The following is a 19,795-nucleotide window of genomic DNA, read 5'->3' as shown; positions in this document are numbered from 1 at the left end:
AATATTCAATAAATATAGCTTGTTCATGACGACTTGATTCTAGGTGATGCCTGAAATGGAGGAGCTGAAAAAAATATTGATGCTGGTCTGGACTTTAAATGCAAATGAGAGGCTTAGACTTAAACAAATAATGCTTCTCAAATAGCCATCTAATATTGTGCCTGGTGGCTTCAGAGGGGTATAGATTCTATTTTCAGAAGGTTTAATTTATTTCAAAATAATTTTGAAAATTGTAAGCATAATTTTGTAATCAAGAAATTATATGGTTAGGATTTCCTAGAAGGAATGTGTTATCATTAATGAATCACGATGGTGGCGGTTTTTCGACATTTCCACATTTCCTTGCAACATAAAGGAAATGAAGCCATCTGACCTGATGGGTTTATGCCAGGTCACTCTACTGTTCTACCTGCAAACTCGGCTTACTTTACGGTGGACAATTAACCTATCAAACTATGTGTCTTTAAGATGTGGGAGGAAACCAGAGCACTCAAGGGAACCCTACATGACTGTGTAGTAACTGCTGTGGCAGCGCTACGGAGTAAGGACACATCCACACAGTGTGAAGGTGAGCCAAAGGGTGAGTTTATTGGCTTGAATCCACCGCATCTCCATGCTGGCCCTCCCAATTTCCGTAACGTACCCACTGGTTTCCGGAAGTGACATCACCACGCCGTGGTGCCACTCTCCAGTCGGTGGGGTGCCACGCGGAAGTGGAGAGCGGCTTAGCCCGCATGTGTAGCTAGGGCCGGGCTCCTTCTCGGCAGTAAAGGGGAGCCCGCATCATCTTGGACCGGCCACATGTTGTGGCGATTCGGCCCATTTACTCGTGCGGGTCGCTCAGCCCACTACAATTGTGTTGGAGAATGTGAGCAAATTCCACAGATTAGGATTGTACCTGGATCAGTTGTCCTGCTAAGCCATTGTACTATCCCATTTTCCATTGTCGACGGTGGTGATTCTGAGCAACCAGAATAAATAAGTAAATAATGTTTTTTTTAAATTTTTGATGTCTTCTAAACAGGATTAAATATTTTAAGTTTATTGGTTGCAGTGGCTATAAATTAAATGAAAACATCAGGGCACTCCAAATCAATAACTTTATTACATCAGTATTTGTTTCCTAATCCATGCACTGAATTTGTACATTTATTTTTGATGCGTTCATGTTAAGAAAGATATAAACATTTCAATAAAAACACAATGCTGGAGAGACTTCAGTTCTGTATCTCTACCTTTGCTACATAAAAGATGCTGTATGACCTGCTGAGTCTCTCCAGCATTGTGTGTTCAACCACAGTGTTCACAGAATTCTGTGCTTTACCTCTAAACATTGGTCACTGCTTCGATGATTGGTAACAGGAGAAATTAATTTATAATTGTGAGATTCACTGGTTTGCTGCTTTCTTGATTAAATAAAGTCTCTTTAAAGACACTCCCACAGAATTCATACCATGGGGCATCCCGAGTATTGTGGGGAGTTTATGGAATGACATGGCCACAATATAATTCTGAGTTGATGGTACAGAGATGCAGTATCACTCTTCTCCCAGCTGGTGTCGCAGTTGTGCCTCGGACCTGGCAATACTCTGGGAATCAGTTGGTGACATAGGTATGACAGCTAGGGCACGTGCCCTGGGCACCACTTGCAGGGGGTTGCCCCTGTCCTCTCCTCACCCTCCCAATTTTGAGTCCTTAGCCCAACAATGAATCTCCATCCCAGGGGTGCAGTGCTGCTGGGGCTCAAGAGCCGCTCCGGCACCTCTCTGAGCTGCTCCTGGCTGGCATCTCATCAGGCTGCTTCAGGGCTGCTCCGGCACCTTGCTCAGTGCGGGATCAATGGGAAAAATGGCCGTATTCCTTACCCGTAATCCCCATGCAGTTGGAACTGTTCTGCCAGTGCCAACACCAGGGAAATGCAGAGTTATTCTGGGATGAGAAAGGAAGTTCTGGTACAGGCTGCCCTTCTTGGTTCCGCAGTCAGGCCAGTTCAGCCCAGCCTTGGGTGCGGGAGGGGTGGCATTCAGTCACCATCGGTGCGATGGCAGTTAACAGCAATGCATCTGCAGTTCTCTCGACAGCGCGCTCCTGTGCTGGCTCGGGAGTGGCTGCACATCAATATCTTTGGCTTGGCTTCGCGGACGAAGATTTATGGAGGGGGTAAATGTCCACATCAGCTGCAGGCTCGTTTGTGGCTGACAAGTCCGATGCGGGACAGGCAGACATGGTTGCAGCGGTTGCAGGGGAAAATTGGTTGGTTGGGGTTGGGTGTTGGGTTTTTCCTCCTTTGTCTTTTGTCAGTGAGGTGGGCTCTGCGGTCTTCTTCAAAGGAGGTTGCTGCCCGCCGAACTGTGAGGCGCCAAGATGCACGGTTTGAGGCGTTATCAGCCCACTGGCGGTGGTCAATGTGGCAGGCACCAAGAGATTTCTTTAGGCAGTCCTTATACCTCTTCTTTGGTGCACCTCTGTCACGATGGCCAGTGGAGAGCTCGCCATATAACACGATCTTGGGAACGCGATGGTCCTCCATTCTGGAGACGTGACCTACCCAGCGCAGTTGGATCTTCAGCAGCGTGGATTCGATGCTGTCAGCCTCTGCCATCTCGAGTACTTCGATGTTAGGGATGAAGTCACTCCAATGAATGTTGAGGATGGAGCGGAGACAACGCTGGTGGAAGCGTTCTAGGAGCCGTAGGTGATGCCGGTAGAGGACCCATGATTCGGAGCCGAACAGGAGTGTGGGTATGACAACGGCTCTGTATACGCTAATCTTTGTGAGGTTTTTCAGTTGGTTGTTTTTCCAGACTCTTTTGTGTAGTCTTCCAAAAGCGCTATTTGCCTTGGCGAGTCTGTTGTCTATCTCATTGTCGATCCTTGCATCTGATGAAATGGTGCAGCCGAGATAGGTAAACTGGTTGACCGTTTTGAGTTTTGTGTGCCCAATGGAGATGTGGGGGGGCTGGTAGTCATGGTGGGGAGCTGGCTGATGGAGGACCTCAGTTTTCTTCAGGCTAACTTCCAGGCCAAACATTTTGGCAGTTTCCGCAAAACAGGGTGTCAAGCGCTGAAGAGCTGGCTCTGAATGGGCAACTAAAGCGGCATCGTCTGCAAAGAGTAGTTCACGGACAAGTTGCTCTTGTGTCTTGGTGTGAGCTTGCAGGCGCCTCAGATTGAAGAGACTGCCATCCGTGCGGTACCGGATGTAAACAGCGCCTTCATTGTTGAGGTCTTTCATGGCTTGGTTCAGTATCATACTGAAGAAGATTGAAAAGAGGGTTGGTGCGAGTTTCTTGAACAAAGCAAATGAGTCTAATTGCATGGCAGGCACAGAGGCTTTAAACAGAGGAGTGGGATGAAGGGAGAGAATGAGAGAGACAGACTGCTTCTCCCCATTTAAAAACCTTTCACCTGTTCCACTTCTAACCCTGTTACAATTAACCTGGCTGTGAGGAATGGTGCTGATTTAGGGAACAGGAATTCATGACCTCTGAGAAAGTGCCTAAAATGCACACAGCTGATCTGCAAAGCTAACCCAATGTGTATGAAAACCACCCAACTGTCAACTTTATGTGCATTTTTTAAATGGGGGGTGGGGGGGTAAGGTGCGTTATTTCAGTGCTTGCCATAGGCGCTATTCTACTTAGATACAGCACTGTCTGGCGAAGGGAGGAGATGCAGCCACATTATTGAAACTTCTTAAAATCTGTTCTATAGGTGCTCTGGTCTCTACAGATGAGCTCCTACGTTGGCTATTGCCAAGGCATGAATCAGGCCATGAGGATACATTTAATTACAACGTCCGGTCCCACTGAACTTGGGCAGATATTACTTGTTAGCGTTAAGATCTGACTCCAACAATAATGATCATTAATGATCATTCAGGTTTGTAATCTTGAGGATGGCACAACCACTGAGAGCATCCTTTTCTAACTCCCACCTCTTCTAATACAGTTCTACAATGAGTGCACTTTCTAGTAATCACTCTTGTTTAATCCATTATTCACAAGCCAGTATTGAATCGGTAATAACTTCATAAATGAATTGTGAGCAATGAACAAACGTTACGCTGCCTGCCCGTGAACAAGGCTGGGTCTCTGCAAGTCTCATCATTTGGCCTTTATTATTCTATGCAGTTATGATTGCTGTATCGATTTTTCCTTGCAAGAAACAATCTCCTTATGGTACTTGGGTCTGTTCAGTGATTGTAATTATACCGTGTCACCAATATATTTTTTACACTGAGTACAATCAGGTCCTGCAGCAAAGAGACTTGCGGAATTTTCTATCAAACCTGCTTGGATAATGTGATAGGATGGGAGAATTGGGTCACATTGGGAGCTGAGGTGCCTGGTGCCACAGAACTTTTTAACACCACGCAGAAACTAGAAGCAAGAGTGTTTGGAGCAGTATTGGAATTAGTTCAAGAACAAAGCCAATGGGAAAGACACAGACCAGGACAGATTTATAGCCACAGGAAAAATAGGTTATGAAAACAATTGGGAGAATTAAATTAATGCAACCAAAGACTGACAAAAAAGGCAAACATTGCTCCAGATCTAAAAAACACAAAATGCTGGAGAAACTGATCAGGTCAATGAGTGTTCTTTATGTAGCAAAGGTAAAAAATACATAACCAACATTTCAGGCACCACACCTTGTTGAAGGGCTCAGGCCCGAAATGTTGGTTATGTATTTTTGCCTTTGCTACATAAAGGACACTCATTGACCTGCTCGGTTTCTCCAGCATTTTGTGTTTTTTTTACTTCAGCCACGGAGTCCACAGATCTACTTGTGCGAAGTGTTAAATGAGGAAAATCTGTGCTATTGAAAGGTCCTCAGTGGCCAAAGGCTACCAAGTAAATTAAATGAATTCCCAGTGTTCAGAGAGTCAGGGCCAGGTGTTCTAGGGGGTGGGCTGGTGGGCCCCAACAGCCAAGCAGGTATGTTGCATTCGAGGTGTAGCTTGACCTTTGGCACTGGAGAATTAATTCCCAAGTTGCATGCAAGAGGCCAGGAGGGTTGGACGAAGTACTGATTGTTTCCTAGAGACAGCCTCCTGAGTTCTCAAGATGTGATGATAGTGTGTTTGGGGGGGTTTGCTAAGCATGAATGAAATAGAGGCATATTTGTACCAAATATTTAAATTTTAATTTAATTTTTTAAATTTAGACATTCAGCATGGTAGCAGGCTATTTTGGCCCATGACACCCAATTAATCTACAACTCCCTGTACGTCTTGACTCATGGGAGGAGACCGGAGTCCCCACGCAGACACAAGGAGAACATCAGCTCCTTACAAACAGCATGGGATTTGAACCCCAGTCATGATTGCTGGAGCTGTAATGGCATTGCGCTAACTGCTACACTAACCTTGCCTACCATGCTGACACCTGGAGGTACAACTCAGTGGACTGAGTGAGAGACCAAAGGAAAATGTACCCAAAGTGAGGTGGTGCATGTCAGTGGAAAGGGAACAACTCCTCCTGTTTCACCATTCTATGACCTCATGACTAATCAATGACCTTACTTCCTTGTACCTGTATTTTCTTTGTGTCCCAGTTCCAAGTAGTCTCTCCGTTTCTGGGTGGAGATGTACTGACTGGTTTGTGGCTCCTGGGTGGAGCTGGAAGTATGTGGAGGGATGGAAGACAGATCTCCATGGTCTCCACTCCAAACCTTGTTCTAAAGAATTGAGGTGGGTGGAAGAGGTATAGATAGGACTAACAAGTCATTTGTCATGGTGAAAATGCATTTTTCTATTATCTCTAATTCTGAGTTGCTGGGTAAAATTTCCATGGCAGCTGGTAAAGGAGCTGCTTTGAAAAGCAGGAGTAAAGCCGGTCAGCATCCAGTGATTGACCTGATCACGTCATCAAATGAGGAGTCCAATCCCCTGATGCTGCTGGAAAGTGAGATGAAGAGAAAATCCATTGCCATCTCAGACCAACTCGTCGAGGACAACCAAGTTGGCATTCTGGAAAGAGCTCTGCTAACTATCCTTTTTGTCTTTTCTGTTGCACCAAAAACAGTTTCTTCTGTCAATTTATCTCACTACATTCTCTCATCCTCTGGTACTATTCTTCTAAATCTCAACAGGTTTCATTTTCACATGCAGTGCAGTGTCCAGGTTGGGACAAGATGCTTAAGGGTGGGCTTTTAGGGTTCACCCTGACTTTATGCACTATCCACTCTTATAAAGCCTTAAAGACCCCAGGTACTTTGTCAAATAGTCTGCAAGCTTGACTGACGACCTTCGAAGATTTAATTAAAATTCTGGCTGAGAAATACTCTGAAGGAATTTGGGAATTACAGCCATAGAAAAACACAGGATAAAAGCAACACTTCACTTGCAAAGTGCGGCATGGTTGACGTAGCAGTTGGCGCAATGCTGTTACAGCGCCAGTGATTGGGACTGGGTTCGAGTCCCACGCTGTGTGTAAGGAATTTATAGGTTCTCCACACGTCTTCATGGGTTTTCTCCGGGTGCTCCAATTTCCTCCCACCATTTGAAATCTACCGGGATTGTAAGTTAATTGGGTGTAAATTGGGCGGCACAAGACTCGTGGGCTAAAATGGCTAAATTTTTTTAAATCTGTAGGGGTCAGTCATTTACTACATTCGATGCAGACTTCTCTACATTAGGCAAACTGATCGCAGTCTGAGTATTTTGAACACCTTTTCTCTCGCCACTGTTACAGCATGGACCTCCCAGTGACCAACCAATTTAATTCAACACTCCATTGCCACACTGACTTGGCTTTTCATGGCCCAATGTCCTGCCAAATTGATGCCACCCACAAATTGGAGGAACAACGCCTTATATTACATCTTGACAGTCTCCAACCGGATGTCATCAATATAGAGGTCCAATTTCTATCAACTCCATACCCACTCTCTGTCGCTCTCCCTCACGTGCTCTTCCTCTCTCACACATTTCCTCCAGCTGCCCACCTTACCCCCGTCATCTCTCAGCTTCTTCCTACCCTCCCACCTGTATTCACCTATAACCTCTTACCTATTAGCCTGTGCTCCACACCCCCCCCAACCCCCACCTTTTTGTTCAGGTATCAGTCTGATTTTCGGCACTCTTGAAGAAGGGCTCAGTCCTGAAATGTCACCTGCCCTTTGCTGCGTGACCTGCTGACCTTCTCCAGCACTTTTGTATGTAAAACACAGGAAATTAATTCTCTTGTTCTCTCAAGGTATTAAAGCAGACCTATAAGCCATTGCCAATTACTCCTGCCATCTCTCACTGTGGCCTCTTTAGATGAATATTAATGGCATCACGTAAAGCAGAGCTTTGCTTCTTCTATTGAGGCCTTGTCAGGGAGATGGTTCCCTCCTATATGTCTCACTCCTTTATTTCATCAGAGCTCAATCCTTCAACGCAGGACAGCTCGAGGGACATGATCTGCCTGACCATCCATCTTATCAATGATCGTCAGGGGTGAAGGACATGCTGCCTCTCATGCTAGTTGGGATACAGTCTGAGTCAATGCTTTGCTGATGAAGTTCATGAAGAGAAAGGACAGCAGCTGCTCGAGTCTGAAATTGGAAGGGGGTGGCTGTTGATGGTGACCATTGCTCAATCTCCAGCCGTCAAGCTCAGATGAAGTTGGGTCTTCAAAATGAGCAGTAGTAACTAAGCAGGTGTATTACTTCCTAAATTTAAATTTAAACATATAATATGGTCACAGGCTATTTCGGCCCACGAGTCCATGCCGCCCAATTTACATTCAATTAACCTACACCCCTGGTATGTTTCGAACGGTAGGAGGAAACCGAGGGCTGGTGCTGTAAAGGTGTTGCACTAACCACTATGCCATAGCCCAGCATAGCTCAACTTCCACCGACCCTTTGGCTCTGGAAAATTAATTCCCAGTGTTACCCGTCTGCCTACTTTCTCTCGCCGTCTTCCAAAGATCAGTTTTCCCTCTCATTCAAATACAGTCTCCAGCAATGAAATCCCCAGCTGATTGGGATCTGCAGATTCTCATTTTGCAACAAGTCGATCACGCAACCCCATGAGGAATTGGGTTGGGGGGGGGGGTTGGAGGACAGGCTTTGGAGGAGGTGGGTTGTGGGGGGCATGAAGCAGGCTGCTGGTTGGAAGAAACCTGGTGAGGAAATCCCCCTTTAACTACCAGCACAAAGCAATCACGTCGGTTGGGCACCTAGTCCGACGTGGGGAGTTGAACAGTGTGGATACCCCTTGCTGTGAGAGGAAGTAGCTAGGAAGGACATGTAGCTGTGGAAGCAAATCTGGGTGATTTCATGATCATAAAATTTGAGAGCAGCAGGGATTGCAGAGATGGAGCAACGAGAAAGTGTAGCTCGGAAGAATGCTGGGGTCTTGACGGACGCTAGTGACACCTGAAACACACTAGTGATGTAGGTGTTGGCGGGTCTGATGGCAAGCAATGGCTGCAAGCGTACGGGGGCACAGCACCTAGTGGGGGGCATGCCCACGAATGACATCCTTGGCGCCAACCGTGGAGCAAATCTCATGAACCCCATGCAAAGAATCCCCCCCACCCATTCATTTCAGTGGGGTCCTCACTGCCAAGGGGAAGAAGGGCAAGAATGGGTTAATTAATTATTTTACCTCTGGGATTTGGAACAGTCTTTATCAAAGGACAATGGCAGTAAGTGCTGAATAATTTTAAGGCAGAATGAGATAGTTTTTGAGAAGGAATGGGATGAAGTTTACCAGGAGTAGATTAGAGCAGTGGTTTTCAACCTTTTTCTTTCCATTCACATGCCACTTTAACTAATCCCTATGCTATCAGCGTTCTGTGATTAGTAAGGGATTGCTTAAGGTGTATGTGGTGTAAAGGGAAGGTTGAGAATCACTGCTCTAGTCCCAATTGTTACTGAAATATTTTGCTTGAGAAAAATTGTCATTGGCCCATTTCCTTTTGTGAAATCTAAAGTGTTCACAATCGCTACTCTGGAGACAAAGTCTTGGAGAACAGGTTCAGCTTTATTTCAGATCTGCAGAGCTGGGTGTCTCTCAGTCCCAAGGTCCAGAATCATCACTCTTTTCTACAGTCCCATGTTCAACATCACCACACCTTCATTTAGTCTCTTCCAATCGGAATTTCAATACCTTACAACCTTCCCCTTTTCCCTTCCATCACTGCAGATACCACACAGTTCCTCCCTCATCATACATCGCATGTTATGCTAATTAGTCCATCCCCTCCTTAGGGGCGTCTAAGTTAATATTCAAGTCTTTATTCAGCAAGTGCAGTAATGGCCATAGGTACCTTAGGTCACTGTGCCAGTCCGAACCAGATTCCTGCATCCTTAAGGCTTCTGATAAGAAGGGGCCCACTAGCTAGTACTGTCTACTCTCAAGCTCTAATCTACATATTTTGCATTCCATCACTTTTCACAGAATGGCATGAGTTTAATAATTTTCAGCCATTTTTCACACTTTGGAGTTATGAAACCATGCACATAACGAGTCAATTAGGTACGATTAAAACAGTGGTTTTTCAAACTTTTTCTTTCTACCCACAGATCACCTTAAGCAATCCCTTTCTAATTACAGGGCACCTATGGCAAAGGGATTACTTAAAGTGGTATGGGAATGGAAAGAAAAGGGTTGAGAACCATTGGATTAGGGCTGCATCATATCAATTATGATCTTATCGAGGCAGAACAGGCTTGGGGAGCTGAGTGACCTGCTCCTGCTTCTAATTCAATTTCTTACATGTGTTTTAAAATATCTTGACATAGGGCCTGGACCTGAAATGTTGGTAATTCTTTTACCTCCTATGGATACTGCATGACCTGCTCGGTTTCTTTCGCCTGTTTGTGTATTGCACTTAAACCCAGCATCTCCAGTCTTGTTACAGATAGTTAAATTAAAATTTTAAATTTTAGAATTTAGACATACATACAGCATGGTAACAGGCCATTTCAACCCACGAGTCTGTGCTGCCCAGTTTGCACCTAATTAACCTTCACCCCTGTTTCAAATGATGGGAGGAAATTGGAGCCCTGGAGGAAAACCCACGCAGACAGGGGGGAGAACGTACAAACTCCTTACAGGCAGTGCGGGTTTTGAACCCCGGACCCGATTGCTGGCGCTGTAAAGGCGTTGCGCTAACCGCTACGCAAACTGTACTGCCCAACATAGTTTTGTATATGGATGGTCATCTCTAATCTTGTAGAGTTTTTCGAGGAGGTTACCAATAAAATTGAAAGAAAGGCAGTGGATTTTGTTTATGTGGACTTTAGCAACACCCTTGAGAAGGTCCTGCATCAGGATGAGCTTAGATTATACATTGGCCTTGTGGAAGAAGCTCAAGAGTAGTAACAGTTAATTGCCTCTCTGGCTGAAAGCCTGTAACTAGTGGTGTGCCTTAGATCGGTGTTGGATCCACTATGGTTTGTCATCTATATTAACGATCTGGATGGTCATGTGGTAAATTGGATCAGCAACTTTGCAGTTGGTTCATAATATGAATATTTGGGAGATTGGGAGTGTAGTGGACAGCGAGGAAGGCTCTCAACGCTTGTAGCAGGATCTGGACCAGCTGGAAAAATGGGCTACAAATTGTTGGCGAGGTTGAAGTGTTGTACTCAAAACCAATGACCTTATCACGGCCTAACTACTGTTTCTGGGGATCTCGTTGCATCCAAATTAACTACCAAATCATATCTCTTACAATAGTGGACAAATTAAAGAATTGAGCACATTGGAATGAACCGACTGAGGTTCAAAAGGATGTTTATAAATGTCGGTCTTTGTTGAAGTAGCTGATATTTCTTCCCTGTACATAAAGATGAATTGGTATCATACTATGCATTCACGTCTTGTTATGTGTTTTGGAGAATGCTTTTAAATTTGGTTTCATTAGTAATTGCAAAAAAAAATACTCAAAACAAAAGGATGGCCTGCACTTTTTGAGGTCTCACATATGTGGGAAGCTCTGTCACGAGAGGAACAATTAAAGATTTCAATGGCTATGAGCTCAGGACAGATTAAGTCATTGAACAGACACGGGGCAGACAGTTGTGACTGAGTGAAGCAGCTGAGTCAACAAAATGACATACTTCCTTTAGAATTGCACACAGCACCACTGTACACCATTTGATTATACACTGAGCTAAATCAGCGTGAATTGCTTTGAACTTATTTAAAGATTGGCTTCTAATGCATGAACCCGTCATTCTTTCACTTAACCAACACACATCCAGAGCTACAACATGCACCACCGATCGTAGTTTTGCAGCCATTCAGGAGAAACTTCATTCCCAACGAAGTCTGAATTAACCTGCCTCACATCTCGTAGTCTCAATTATAGAACAGCCCAGCACAGTCTTAATAGCAAAGTTTTTAAGAACAATCTTTTTCCTTTATTCAGTATCAGAGCTGTTCCTCCTGGTTTGATGTCCACTTACACAGTTGGTAAGTTTGTCAGGTGGACTGGAAGACTAGGTTGTTGTGGAGTAGGTTTGTCATCGATGTGTGGAAACAGGCCCTTTGGCCCAAACTGCAGATGCCGGCCTAAAATGTCCTATCTGCCTCATAAATCTATTCTTTTCCTGTATCGTCAGCATAGTATCATGGGCCTGTTCTGTGCTGTATTGTTCTAAGGCCTCTTATTGCCCCTCCCGATAATGTGGAGGACATCTCATGAAACCATGGGCATCATCTCCTTTGTCAGTGCCTCAGGGTTGAGGATGAGCTACTTCCATTCTGGCTTTGTGGGTTCTGAGAGAGGTTGTGAGGCCAATATGGGAAAATGTAACCTCTTCCACGGACAGTGCAGGAGGTGGAAGAGGTTATGGGGCAATGGTGGTGAAAGGGTGCACTTCTATACTGTGTTCACCGGGCTTCTGCGTTCTGCTGCACAGCTTTGAGCTTCTCAATGCCATCCCCAGTCTCTTTTCCTAACTTTGAGTTGACACGGGCCACAATTCCCCAGCTGCATTTCTTCAAGGAAGTTCAGAATCAGAATTTGTCATGAGCAAGTCACAAAATTTGGTGTTTTGCAGCTGCCTCATAGTGCAAAGATTCATATTATGAACCAACTTACAGCACTAAAAATAAATAAATAGTACTGCACGAAAAGTGTCTTTGGTTCTTTGATCATTCAGGAATCTAATGGCAGCGGAGAAGAAGCTGTCCTTGTGCCGTTGAGTGCTTGTCTTTACGCTACTGGACCTTTTCCCCGAAGGTAGCAGAGTGCTGGGGTCTTTGAGGACAGAGGCTGCTTTTTTAAGACACTGCCTCATGTTGATGTCCTCGATGGAATGAAGTCTGCTGAATGCGATGTCGCAGGCATTACTTCCATGCATATCCTTCAGTCTTTTCCTCTGGTAATCTCTTCCCATACAGGCCCTAGAGTAGAGGGTTTTTGGAGTGATCTGGCTAGATCAGTGAAACATCGGTGCTCCTATATACTAACAGTGACAGCCCTTCAAGTGCTTGCCTGGCTCTGAAGCAGCTACTAAAATGTAATTCTGGCTGCCTTTCCCACACCAGAGATGCCCCTCCCAATTAGAGGGAGCTTTGCTTGTGCTATGAGGATTAAAGACCAGGGCACTAACAGGACAGAGGTGAAATCCGTGCAAGAAAACAATGGAGAATCAGGTCACATTTGAGTCTGGAAGCCCATCTGCCTTGGTAGATCCAATAGTTTCACCCTCACAGGAGTTTTATTTCCATATTCCATGCTGGAATTGGATAGCCTCAAGGCTGTCTGGTTCAGTAGTATAACCACTGTACAGTGAAGAATCTGGGGATTATTTGAGAGAGAACAATAAATCTTTATCTTGTTGATATTTTTCTCTCTGTGATCAGAACAGGTAAAGGAAAGGTAATCTTTTTTCAAGATGTAAGGTGATTTCCTCCACCCTGTGCTTAAGCAAGGGGTTGGGGGTGTGGTGTAGCAAAGGTTCACGAGGCCTGAGGGCGTGAGTTATAAGGAGATAGTGGATAGGCTGTGACTGTTTTCCCTGGAGTAATGAAGGCTGAAAGTGACATGAAAGAGGTGTATAAAACTACAAGTTAGATGACCAGATAGATTTCCCGTAGTAGTGGTGTCTAAAACTAGAGGGCATACAATTAAAGGGATCTGCTGAAATGTGTGCATTCAAGTGAGGGAAGGATTACTAGTACATTCAGAATGGCGACGTGAGCATGGGAATGAATGCACACCTGCAAAAGGGGAGTAATATTTAAAAAAAGACAAGGGTAACAAGCAATTCTCAATCTAAATTGATGACTGAGAACTAATTTAGATTTCATGCAGTATTTATACTCAATGCACAGTTTCGTTGATGTAAAATTAACGAGCTGGGTTGAGTTATTTCCCTACACATTCCTGCTCAATGTCAGCCAACTCTGTCTGTAACCATGGTAACTTTCCTGAGGCAAACAGAGTGTCTACAATCTGAAAATAATTGACATTGTAGATATTTGTGAGGGTGCCAGATGAGGGGACAAAAACTCTCAGGTGGACATAGGAGTGGTCATGAGGGGAGAGCAGACCAGGAACACGTGGTGGGAGATTATCCTTTAATGTTGATCCAGAGAGGAAAGGGTGGTGGGCTAAAATGTTCCAGGGATCTGGGAATTAATGCAGCAGTTGGCTTCATGAAGTAGCTGGAAAGACCTACGGGGTTCTGTGAATGTTAAGGGAGGGGAAGGAGTGGTTATATTGTCCACTCTTGGATGGGTAATTGTAGGTATTGACTTGAGAACTGGGAGTGGAGAGGGTGCTTAAGTGTGGGTATCAGAGACAGTACCACCAGGCTGAGGAAATAGCTTCTTCTCACAGGTAGTGAGAATGCTGAACAAACAAAGGAATTGCTCACACTAACCTATTCGTGAAACAATATTTATTTATTTATTCATATATATATATATATATATATATATATATATGAATACTTGTCTTGCCTATGTATTGTTTGTCTGCTTTGTGTGTTATGAATGGTTGTGTGTCGGCATGTTTTGCACCGAGGACCAGAGAACGCCGTTTCATCAGGTTGTGCTGGTGCAATCAGATGATAATAAACTTGACTTGCCTGCAGAGCAGGCAAAATAAAGCTTTCAACTGCATCATGTGACAATAAACAGTTCATTGAAAACAGTTTTTTGGAAGAACGATGAGCGACAACAGTCATCAACAAAGCCAGGTGAGAAGGCCAGATTTGTACCAAATGGTAACAACGAGCAGTACAGCATCTCAAAAGGTTTTAATGACAGCACAGACCATTGAAGGGAATTTTCACTGGCCTTTTATTGTAGCTTGGTAAATATGAGAGTCCCTGCCAGTTTGATGTGCATGGGAGGTAAAGATAACGGTGCTTGTTTAGGGTGACATGGTTGGAGTAGCAGTTAGCATCATTGATTGGGACCTGGGTTTGAATCCCATGCTGTCTGTAAGGAGTTTGTACCTTCTCCCCGTGTCTGCATGGGTTTTCTCTGGGGGGGGGGGTCTGCTTTCCACCCACCATTCAAAATGTACTTGGGGTGTAAATTGGGCAGCGTGGACACGTGGGCTGAAATGGCCTGTTACCATGCCGTATGTCTAGATTTAGATAGGTTTAGATTTAAATGATGGTATAATCATGCATTCTAGTGAAATATTCCTTTCTGTTCACAGTTTAGTACAGAGTTGGCCTGTGCTGGTGCAAGTAATAAGCTGGTGAAAATGGTCACTCTAGTAGTGAAGTATTTTCACTCTTTTTTCCAACCCCATTTCTTTGTTCTTGCTGTCTTCCTGTTCACCTCTCCTAGGTTCTGCTTCTCTCTTGCCTTTCTGCTCATACCTGAATTGAGAACAGAATCCAGCTAGGCACTTCTGTGCTGTCCTGAGGGGAGGCCACATTCTCAGGGTGTTGGATGCCCACTGGAAGGCAAGGCTAAGTTACTGACTTCCTCTTGACTTGGCCACATTTGGCATGCTTTGAAGGTGCATTTTCCTGACATCCCAATTAGCATTAATCTCTCACCCAGCATCACAGAAACAGATGATCTAGCAAATTTGTCATTTGTGATACCTTCAGATATTCACTATCAGCCAATTGCATTCCTTACAAATTAGCAGTTGCTCTGTTTCAAATGCTTTATGGCTACCAAGCATCTTGAAATCCAGCAAGTGATGTACAAGTACAAATTTGGACATCTTGAAATCCAGCAAGTGATGTACAAGTACAAATTTGGACATCTTGAAATCCAACCAGTGATGTACAAGTACAAATTTGGACATCTTGAAATCCAGCAAGTGATGTACAAGTACAAATTTGGACATCTTGAAATCCAACCAGTGATGTACAAGTACAAATTTGGACATCTTGAAATCCAACCAGTGATGTACAAGTACAAATTTGGACATCTTGAAATCCAGCAAGTGATGTACAAGTACAAATTTGGACATCCTGAAATCCAGCAAGTGTTGTACAAGTACAAATTTGGACATCTTGAAATCCAACCAGTGATGTACAAGTACAAATTTGGACATCTTGAAATCCAACCAGTGATGTACAAGTACAAATTTGGACATCTTGAAATCCAGCAAGTGATGTACAACTACAAATTTGGACATCTTGAAATCCAACCAGTGATGTACAAGTACAAATTTGGACATCTTGAAATCCAACCAGTGATGTACAAGTACAAATTTGGACATCTTGAAATCCAGCAAGTGATGTACAAGTACAAATTTTGACATCTTGAAATCCAACCAGTGATGTACAAGTACAAATTTGGACATCTTGAAATCCAGCAAGTGATGTACAAGTACAAATTTGGACATCTTGAAATCCAACCAGTGATGTACAAGTACAAATTTGGACATCTTGAAATCCAACCAGTGATGTACAAGTACAAATTTGGACATCCTGAAATCCAGCAAGTGATGTACAAGTACAAATATGGACATCTTGAAATCCAACCAGTGATGTACAAGTACAAATTTGGACATCTTGAAATCCAGCAAGTGATGTACAAGTACAAATTTGGACATCTTGAAATCCAACCAGTGATGTACAAGTACAAATTTGGACATCTTGAAATCCAACCAGTGATCTACAAGTACAAATTTGGACATCTTGAAATCCAGCAAGTGATGTACAAGTACAAATTTGGACATCCTGAAATCCAGCAAGTGATGTACAAGTACAAATTTGGATATCCTGAAATCCAGAAAGTGATGTACAAGTACAAATTTTTCAGTCCCAACGTTTTCTCAGTCTGGGGGTATTATGATTATGGGGTGGGGTCATTAGTATTTGGATCATCTGTGATGTTCTAGTATTCATGGTGTAGGGATGTCTGTGCATTTTCTTCTCTTCCCAAATTGAACCGATGCCCCTCTATTTTATTGCCATTTTTGCCTTTTAGCTTCAGATCTCATTATAAGGGGTTCAACCAGCCAGGACTTAGACGAGGAGAACTTACTTCACAAGAAGTTTGTGAGTCTTTCAAACTCTCTGCCCAAGAGTGCTATGGAGGTTCAGTCACTATGTTCAAGAAAGGCATCAATTGATTTTTGAATATTTAAGGGTATCAGGTTTATTACAAATAGCTGAGCTAAAAGATCAGGCACAATTTTGTCAAATGGTACAGTGGGGAGTGATCCATTCTAGTTCAATTTCTTACGTCCATATATTTATGTTTTTCATACATAGTTCAAAGGTATTTTGTTCCTTTCTGGCTTATTTTCTCTCCCTTTGGTTATAGTTATAAGTTGCAGTGTTTTTGACCATTTTTGTTTTGTTCACGGTGAGGATTTATTGATTAAGTTTTTAAGTGTGTTTTAATACCAATTGACCACCCAGCTGATGCTATCTACAAGAGGGGGTCATGAATTAATGGGGCAGGCAATGAGGATGTTTGTTAAAGACAAGCCGGCCTATCATGCTTTGTTATATCAGGCTGATGTAATAAAAGGCAGATGTCTCATTCCAAATCCACTGAACTAACACCTTCATGTTGTCCACAGCAGCAGCAAGGACCTCCCAGTGGCCAACTATTTAAATGCCACATCCCATTGCCACACTGACAATGTCTGTCCGCATCCTCATGTACTGACAAGTTGAGGCCACGCACAAATTGGAGGGACGATACCTTGTATTCTGTCTCAGCAGAATTCAACCAGATGACAAAAACATTGACTTCTGCAATTTCCGTTAACCACCCCTCCCTTCCCTGGTCTTTCTCTTGACCTCATCCCTCTATCCCTTCCTCCAGCTCCCTGCCCCTTACCCTCTCCTATCAGAGAGCTATTTTTCTTAGCCCTCTGCCCTCTCCCCATCACTTCAACTTCACTCTCTCTTACCCTCCCACCTCATTCCACCTGTTAGCCTGTATTCATCACACTTCTCCACCAACCATCCCTTCCCTTGTTTTCAGCAGTCCTGAAGGGCTCAGGCCCAAAATGCCTTTTAGTTGCTATGGATGCTGCATGACCTGCTGAGTTTCTCCAGCATTTTTGTGGCCTGCGGTCTTCAAAGGGGAGATAGAAATACCTCAGTGTAATGATCACTGCAAATTAGATGGGAAAGGTCACGTGTCCTATTAGTAATAGATCAAACCTTGACCAAGTCTTGTGGGATGGGCACCTCCCGCATGGGGATCTGATTAAATCTGTTGATCAATGTTTCCTTTCTCTTTGATGAAGATTTCATTTTGTTAATTGCAGGTTAATGAAGGCAGAAGGCCAGTTACAGGAGGGGAAGGTCATGGATCTATGGGAGCTAGATGGAAAGTATGACATTGTTGTGAACTGTACAGGTATGGGAGCCAGGGCACTCACGGGGGATATGCAGATATATCCTGTGAGGGGCCAGGTCCATAAAGTTCACGCTCCTTGGCTGAAACACTTTGTCCGCACAGACATTAACAACATGTACATCTACCCAGGAATCAACAGTGTTACCTTGGGTGGAACAAGACAGCGTGACGATTGGCGGTTGTCAATCGATCCATCAGACAGCAAAGCCATCCTGGAGAAGTGCTGCGTCTACGAGCCGAGCCTCAAGCTCTGTCGGAAGCTCTCTGAAGGGGTTGGTCTGAGACCGACGAGAGATGTTTTGAGATTGGAGAAGGAGAAGCTGGAACGAGATGGCCGTCACATGCTGGTGGTGCACAATTATGGTCATGGGCCAGCTGGGGTGGGTTTCCACTGGGGAACTGCAAAGGAAGCAGCTCAGTTGGTGAAGGAAGTCCTACCAGAAGTCAGACACCGACCCCGCTACACTGCATCCAAACTGTAAGGAGAGGTGCACTAAATTCCCCACTGCTGTCAGAATTGTTTCTTTTATGGGCAATCTCAATCAAAAGGAATAAATATAGCAATCACAGAACCAGAGAATTTAGAAAATCAAAGCCAACATTGCAAATGCTGGAAATCTGAAACAAAAACAGAAAATGCTCAAAAGTGCACGAGTCGCTGAACTGAAACATGAACTGTTTCTCTCTCCATGGATGCTGCCTGACCTGCCATATGTTACCAGCATTTTCTGTCTTTGGTTCTAATGTGGAAGCCTGAGAATCCTGCTGTCTGTTTTTACATTAATTAAGTGCTCTGGCTGATTAAGTGTGAATGCACAAATCAACTAAGGTAAAAACTTCACTCCTTTCTTACATTTTCTCAATGATTAATGTTACTGATGTGTGACCAGGAGATGCACTACGCTGATTGACATTTTCTGCCTCATTATCTGTAAACCATTTTCCTTGCAAGAGCTGGAAACATAATGAATGTGCTAAGCATTTTGAATAAATTATCAACTGGCAAAATTAAAAATGAAAGTTTTGTAAAGCGTTATCTTACTTTCTTTTAGAGTTAACCTCGGTACCTCAAATCTGCTGGAACAGCAGGACTCAGTACAACAATGACTCTGGAGATTAACATCCTAAACCCCAGTTGCAGTAGAATTCAGTGCAGAAACTTTGCACCTGAGGGTTCGTTCAGCATCTCAGGGTGTGGAACAATTTCATGTCAAAACCACAAAACCTGCAGATGCTGGAACAAAAAACTCAGTAGAGATCAGAACTAGGGGCCATCGCCTCAAGATCCAGGGGAGTAGATTTAGGACAAAGATGAGGAGGGGGAACTGCTTTTCCCAGAGGGTGGTGAATCTATGGAATTCACTGCCCATTGGAGCAGAGGAGCCAACCTCAGTGATAGATTTTTGAATGGTGGACCAGGTGCGACGGGCTGGATTGTCTACTTCTGCTCCTATTTCTTATGTTCCGGTGTCCTAGAAGGGTGGGGAAAATGGGCAGATGGAAACAGGTGGGGGAAGGGATGGAAAGGGTGAACAAAAGGAGAAGGAACATTGGGGTACAGGCCATGCACACGTGCGTGGAGCCTGGATTGCTGAAATTACCTGTAAAATGGATTGTTCATTAGCACAACTTAAAGTAGTTCTTCTTTCACAATGTTGCCCAATGCTTGAGTTAATGTCCCTGGAGCCCAGCTGTCATACTGACCTGCCCCATTTGGACGTTTTAGTTTCTGTTCCATAAGATGGGGAACTGGTTTGCCGGGTAGAGTTGCATAGATCAACTGCAGCTGGAGCGCATGAATTAGGTCAAGGGGGTAGACCTCTCACCTCCTCAACCCTTCTCCGCTTTTTTAATACGATCATAGCAGATCTGATTTTAATCTCTCCACTGTTCATCTTGTATCTCCTTGCCTGTCAAGAATCCATCTGCCTCTGTCACTAGAATATTCATGGACTTTACTTCCACCCCTTTTGGAGGAGAGAGAGTTCCAAAGACTCATGATCATCTGAGAAAAACAATTGTTTTATTGCCACT

The 19,795-nt window shown here is 44.0% G+C and overlaps 1 protein-coding gene across 1 annotated transcript in view; it reads left to right on the top strand.

Moving 5' to 3' along the window:
- Positions 1-18,781, top strand: part of ddo (D-aspartate oxidase) — a 60,460-nt gene extending 41,679 nt beyond the window's left edge. The window contains exon 5 of the mRNA XM_069887595.1: positions 17,670-18,781. Coding sequence (XP_069743696.1) covers positions 17,670-18,243 — 574 coding nt within the window. The 3' untranslated portion in view covers positions 18,244-18,781. The remainder of the gene's footprint in view (positions 1-17,669) is intronic.
- Positions 18,782-19,795: the final 1,014 nt, after the last annotated feature.

This window comes from Narcine bancroftii, chromosome 6 (genome assembly GCF_036971445.1).
Source record: "Narcine bancroftii isolate sNarBan1 chromosome 6, sNarBan1.hap1, whole genome shotgun sequence".
Taxonomy (NCBI): domain Eukaryota; kingdom Metazoa; phylum Chordata; class Chondrichthyes; order Torpediniformes; family Narcinidae; genus Narcine; species Narcine bancroftii.
Note: the sequence above shows the minus strand (reverse complement) of the source record. Positions and strands in the feature narration are given on the sequence as shown.